General features: G+C 22.0%; 1 protein-coding gene across 10 annotated transcripts in view; it reads left to right on the top strand.

Annotated features, from left to right (window-relative positions):
• LOC118445604 (glycogen synthase kinase-3 beta) overlaps window positions 1–7,500 on the top strand; it is an 83,732-nt gene that overhangs the window by 57,670 nt on the left and 18,562 nt on the right. For all 10 annotated transcript variants that reach the window (XM_085662480.1, XM_085662478.1, XM_085662479.1 and 7 more), the window contains exons 3-6: window positions 2,013–2,096; window positions 3,614–3,724; window positions 3,852–4,089; window positions 5,007–5,200. In XM_085662480.1, coding sequence (XP_085518606.1) covers window positions 2,013–2,096; window positions 3,614–3,724; window positions 3,852–4,089; window positions 5,007–5,200 — 627 coding nt within the window. The remainder of the gene's footprint in view (window positions 1–2,012; window positions 2,097–3,613; window positions 3,725–3,851; window positions 4,090–5,006; window positions 5,201–7,500) is intronic.

Raw genomic sequence — 7,500 nt, 5'->3', positions numbered from 1 at the left:
ATTTTTTTTTTTTTTTTTTTTTTTTTTTTTTTGATAAAAATTTGTTTCAAAATATCCATCCCAGCGGTTTTTACTATCTATTTTCTTTATTTTTTTATTTCTTATTGTTTTCTTTATTTTTTTTCTTCTTCATTTATTTATTTATTTTTTTCTGTTTTTCTTTTTTTTTCTTTTATTTTTAATTTTCTTTTTTGATAATGATAAAGCCTATTTAAAAATGTACCGGATCTTGTGCAATCAAATTGACGTCATCGTCGTTGTACTTAGTTTACACATAAGATCGACTTGAATTGATACGACGACGAAACGATTGATAATGTTACGAGAATGCATTTTGCATTTCTTCATCGCATTGCCTCAGACTTTCTAGCTTTTATCAAATAAAGCTTACAAGACAAGGAGGGCATACGATGTGTGGTGTCTCGTCTCGTCTTGTCTTGTCTTGTCTTTTCTCTTCTCTTCTATTCTATTCTCTTGTTCTTGACGCAAAAGAGAACAACGCGATGACTTCTGACGTCTCGATTAGTCACGCGAATATATACCTTGAATATCAATTCGAAAGAGGTTTGATCGTTAACCATTTATAATGGCATGTAATTTTAAAATCACGTGCACACGCATACACATACACACACACAGAAAGAAAGAAAGAAATGTAATATATAAGAAAGAAATTATATTTATGTATATATATATATATATATATATATATATATATATATATATATATATATATATAATTGTATTGAAAAAAAAAAAATTATAAAAATAAAATAAAATATAGAAAAAAGTAAAATAATTGTTTTTGTAAAATATATAAAATAATTTTATATATTAATATATATATTTCTTATGTATTATATAATATATATAGTTCTATATATATATATATATATATATATATATATATATATATATATATATAAATCTATCTATTTATAATTTAAATATATACATTAATTAACTAATTATTTATACATTATATTTATGTTATTATTAAATTCTTATCTATAAATATATTTCTTTTTTCTTTTTCTTTTTAAATTTAATAAATATCTTTTTTTTTTAAATAATTTTTCTTACTTTTAAATTACACTTGATATTAATTAAATTAGATTATAAAATAATTAAATATTTTAAAATTTTAATTTTAAATAAATATTAATTATTTATCAATTATAATTTATAAAGTAACTACCCAATTAGATCATTAGTTATAATAAGAATAATTATAAAAATTTATTTATATATATTATAATATATGACATATCTTAAATTATTTATTTATTAGGAAAATAATTACTTTGTTTAAATATTTATATTTTATTATATTATTATATTATTATATTTAATTTAAATATTTATGTATATATATATATATATATATATATATATATTAAAAATTTCATAAAATATCAAAAAATCAATAAATTTTTCCTTTTAGTAATTTTTTTTTAAATCTATCTATCTATTCACCATTTATCCATTGATAAATGGTATGTAATTATTTATTATCTATATATATATTTAAGTAAAAAAAGAAAATAAAATTAAGTAAAGATGTATATAATAATAATAATAATTTTAGAGGATATGAAAAAATATTTGAATTAGTAGATTAACGTTTCCTCTCTAATTAAACTTTTCTGGCAATATAATTTTTTTTTTTTTTTTTTTTTTTTTATTTTTATTATTATTATTATTATTATCATCATCGAAATTTCATATTGATATTTAATATTTTATAATTAATTTTTAAAAGTTCTAATTAGTATTAACATTCAATACTCGATAATAATTAATGTAATTAATTTTTTTTTTTTTAATTATTTATTTGAAATAATGATTAAATATTTCGTCAAACGTTTAATCGAAATTTTTCTTCTCTTCTTTCATTTCTTTTTTCTTCTAGAATTATTAAAAATTAAAAATAGTACAATTTAATAACACTAAGTAATTAAAATGTTATCATTATTTTTTTTATTGTTTCTTCTTTTTCTTTTTATTTTCAGAACAGAGAATTACAAATAATGCGGCGCCTCGAGCACTGCAACATCGTCAAACTAAAATATTTCTTCTACTCTTGTGGTGATAAGGTAACTATTAATTTTATTCTATTTAATACATGTATATATATACATATAATATATACGTATATATATATATATATTTATATATATGTATATAAATAAATAAATATATATATATATATATATATGTATATTTATATATTGTTTTTTTTTTAAAGAGAGTCGATTTAATTATTAAGTAGGACAAAGCCAAAATGATTGTTTCTATTTCTCTCTTTTTTTTTTTTCCTTTTTCTTCTTTCTTTTTTTTTTTCAAATCTCGATTTAAAAGAATTTACTGTAATCGATGATTGAATTTAATCAAAATAACGAATCTGATTAAATTGATTTCGTTTATACACGTGCGGTTTCAAGTATCGTATATACTCGTATGTATAATATATTATCATAATTCGTAATATATATATAATTGAATTATAAGAACGCGTTTGAAAGTTTCTTATAAAAACATAAATTATTAATATTAAATAATATAACATGCATTTGGTAATATATATTATATATATATATATATATATATATATATATATATATATTACTATCAAATTTTTGAATAAAATTTTTTTTTTTCTTTTTTTCGTATAATGAAATAAGCCGCGTTTTATTTATATCAATATAAATGTCCTTAGTGTTAATGCATGCTACGTTGTTATGTTATTTTGTAGAACATCTTAAACGCAACTAATCCAGTTTTTCATGTGGACGTAAGTTGGAGCATACCCAGTAGATTAAAAATTATCCTTTTTCGCCGAGATATTTAGGCTATCATATTTGCTTTTATCATAGAGAAAGAAGAAGAAGAAGAAGAAGAAAAAAAAAAGAAAAGAACAATTAAGAAATGAATAAAAGAAAAACGATAACGAAAGAGAGAGAATACCGTACAGATGTTTTTTTTTTTTTAATTTTTTTAATTTTTTTTTCTTTTTTTTTTTTTTAATTTTAATTTTTTTTTCTCTCTCTTTTTTATTTTTTATTTTCCTTTTTTGTTAACACGATCTTAGATCACTCATTAATTATGATTTAACTTTTGAATCTAGTAGCTAACGCCGCTTCGCTAGTATTAGAAAATGATCACATCGAGAGATTGCGTGCATTTGTTAACCATATATACATACGTGTGTACGTAACTAATAAAAATTCGCACAGTATTCAAACCATAGTGACTCTCATATTATACTTCTTGTAACATATTATATATATATACATGTCATTCGTCTTCATTTTTTTTTTATCTTTTTCTTTTAAATTTTCTTCTTTGTTTTTTTTTTTTTTGTTTTTTTTTCCTTCCCACCCATCCCCTCCCCCTTCCTTAAACAGGAGACTACAGTTCATCCATTCACTCTTGTTCTTGCATAGAAGTGTTTTCATCGATCTATTCGTCCATGTGACGACATAGGGAAAAAAAAGAAAAAAAAAAGAAAAAAAAAAGAAAAAGAAAAAGAAAAAAAAAAGAAAAAGAAAAAAGAAAAAAAGGCAAATATAATGATTTAATTTGTAATAATATAATAATATTTCCTTTTTAGAAGGACGAGGTTTATCTCAATCTAGTCCTGGAATATATACCCGAAACCGTGTACAAAGTTGCCCGACATTATAGCAAAAGCAAGCAGACGATACCAATCAGTTTTATCAAGGTAAAGGAGCCATGCATTTATTATTATTCAATAGATACTGATCACGAAATTTCTCTTTTTTGTTGCACGCTTTCCTTGGCTCCCGAATTCGTTGGAATATTTTTATTACATTTATTTCATTTTCCAGCTATACATGTATCAACTGTTCCGTTCTCTGGCGTACATCCATTCCCTGGGCATTTGTCACAGGGATATTAAGCCGCAGAATTTACTTTTGGATCCTGAAACTGGTGTTCTCAAGCTTTGTGATTTTGGTTCAGCCAAGCATCTTGTCAAAGGGGAACCTAACGTGTCTTACATATGCAGTCGCTATTATCGTGCGCCTGAACTCATCTTTGGTGCTATTGACTACACTACAAAGATCGGTTAGTCTTTGCAAAATTTTACTCCTTTTGTTCTTTTTTCTTTCTTTTATTTATTTTTTTTTTTTTTTTATTTGCACTTTTTCATTTATTTTATTTTTTCTTTAATTTTATTGCACTTTATTTTATTTTACTTTGTTTTACTCTTCTTTTGTTTCATTTTAATTGAATTTGATTTGATTTTATTAAATTTTGTTTTAATTTTATTTTGTTTTGTTTTTTTTTTTTTTTTTTCATTTTTAATTGATTTAATATGATAATTTAATTTATTTTCTTTAATTTAATTTTTTTCTTACGACAAAGTTGCCTACAGAAATGTAACGTTGTTTTATCATACAAATTGTTCTTGTTTAATTTCTCATTTAAATTGTATCAAAATAATGATGAAACGGAATTAATATAAATGAATATACATCAGGATAAAAGTAACATTAATTATATTGAATATCTAGAATTTAATATGATAACTATAGTCGATCTTTAAGTATACAACGAACGTGACTATAGTCATTCCGCAAGGGAAAAGGTTAAATCGATAGTTTTTTTTTTATTTCATATCTTTGTAATAGTTATATTAATATAATATTGAAATTTATTTTCACAGGCGTATGTTTTTTTTTATTCAATGCAAAATTTTGTCGATTGATTATAGTCGTCATTATGAGTATATACCAAGCTTGATTATAGTCATTCGATTCAAGGAAAGAATAAATTTGATTTTATTTAATATTAGGTTGGAAACTATGAAACGGGCGTTGAATGAAAATAAAAAAAAAACTAAACAAAAACGCCCGTTTCATAATTTCCAATCTAATATATCTTTTTTAATTCTTTTTCTTTTTTTTTTTTTTTTTTTAATTTTCTAATTTTTTAATTTTTATCATAGCTACATTAATTCATATTAAAATTAATTTTTTCAGACGTGTGGAGCGCAGGTTGCGTTCTGGCAGAGCTTCTGCTTGGTCAACCGATATTCCCCGGTGACAGCGGTGTAGATCAACTTGTTGAAATTATCAAAGTACTTGGTACACCAACGCGTGATCAAATACGTGAGATGAACCCTAACTATACCGAATTCAAATTTCCACAAATAAAATCGCATCCATGGCAAAAGGTAATTTTTCTATTAACATATTGATCCAGATTTGGTACGTTTTATTAATAATATAAATTATATGTAATGTGTAAACACGCGCAAAAAACACATACAACACATATTTAAACGTCCAAACCCAACTCACGTTTCATACCGTCCGCGTATGTCCTTGTATTATTATTATTATTATTATTATTATTATTATTATTATTATTATTATTATTACTATTATTATTGTTATTATTATTGTTATCGTTATTGTTATTATTATCATTATTATTACTTGTGACTCACTAAGAAGACACGTCGAGACTAATCGATCAAATTTCTCATAATATTGATTATATATGTATATATATATAAATTCCTTTGTTTACGAGACATGCATATATATATATATAAAGAAATATTTGAGAGATTATTCAAAAGCTATTCGTTGTAATATTTTTGTGAAATATTTTACAAAACGGCAATTTTGTTAATCCTTTCTCATTGTATCATTCATCAATACCTGTACTCGTGGTTACAGTATATGCTTCAACGAATGAGTGGACCAAAGTGTTCCACGGAGCACCAAAAAATTAGAGTAAGTGGGCCCCAGTCCTCAAACGCATTATTAGATATTGCTGGCACAAATATTCCTTCACTTATTAAATCAATATACTAACCAACAAAATAACTATGATTTTTTTTTTTTAGCATTTGTATGTTAAACATTTATATATATATATTTTTATATATATTTTATATATATATATAATATATATATATATATAACTCTTGCTGTTAGAATCATTGAATGGAAACTCAAATACGAGTCTCGATAATTTTTTTTTTCTCTTTCTCTTATTCTTAATCATTTTTTTCTTCTTCATAAAAATCCATTCTTTTTCTTTTTTTTTTTTTTATGTTGAAACTGTGAAATCTTCATGGTACTGTTTTTCATCATTTTTTTTCTCTCTCATACCTTCTTATATTAGCGATTAACATTACTAACCATATCTTTTCTATTTAATTTAAAACAATAAAGAAAAGTAAAAAAAATATCATTTACTCTAACGTTTTGGTGATATTTTACTAGTCTCGAATGTCTCCGAGTAGATGAAATTAAAAAAAAAAAACGATCGTTACTTAATATCTCTGAAATAGTAATATACATATATATACATATATATATATATAGAGACATATATGTATATATATGTGTTTATATATATATATATATATATATATATATATGTATATATATGTGTTTATATATATATATATATATATATATATATGTATATATATGTGTTTATATATATATATATATATGTATATATATGTGTTTATATATATATATATATGTATATATATGTGTTTATATATATATATATGTATATATATGTGTTTATATATATATATATATATATACATTTACAGATTGAAAATTCTCTCAAAGCTCCGTAGATCATAGTTTCTTTTTTCCTTTTTGCCATATCTAGTAAATAACAATTAATTTGTTTTCAATGTATTTGACAGAATATCAAAATATGTCAACAATGAAAATTTTCTACGATCGATTACCCACATATATACAAATATACAAATTGATTATAAATTAAAAAGAATAGTTGAATATCTTTTTTGTTACAAGCAATAGAAAAAAAAAAAGAAAGAAAGAAAGACAAAAAAAATTTAAATATTAATAAAAGTTTCACGATTTTCATGTTTCAAATAAAATACCTTATTTCCGGTTAAATCGCAAGTGTTAATAATTTTCTTTTCTTTTTTTTTTTATACTTTATTGAATTATTTTTAAAAATATTATTAAACAAGTATAGGTAAAATATTAACGTGTGAAGTATGCCATATAGACAGAAACAGTAATACTAATAGTAATAATATTTGATGAAATTGAAATTTATAAGAATTATATGCAAAAAATTATAAACGCCATTATAAACAAATAAAATCTGAAATATAAAATATATGAATAAGTATAGATTCGGCAAGATGTCGATTGTCCATAGAAGAAAATGGTGGACACTTTGAACATTTATCGAATGAAATAAGTTATTTATTATGTCATTTTGTTATGTCATTATAAATTAATTTTCAAGTTCTTCTTTTCAATTAACAGTCATGGTAAGATAGTAATTAAATTTATTTTTTGTTTTTTTTTTTTTTTTTTTTTTTTTTTTTAAGGCCTCTTAAGATCGCGTTTACATTTAAAATTTGTTAATCATACAAATATAAACGTTAATATCTTGTTAATTATTAATTTTAGATCAATACTTATTTAATAATTTTTTTAAACATAATTGAGTAACATA

Source organism: Vespa mandarinia, chromosome 18, assembly GCF_050613455.1.
Source record: "Vespa mandarinia isolate Hongniang chromosome 18, ASM5061345v1, whole genome shotgun sequence".
NCBI lineage: Eukaryota > Metazoa > Arthropoda > Insecta > Hymenoptera > Vespidae > Vespa > Vespa mandarinia.
This window is presented reverse-complemented; position numbering and strand designations above follow the sequence as displayed.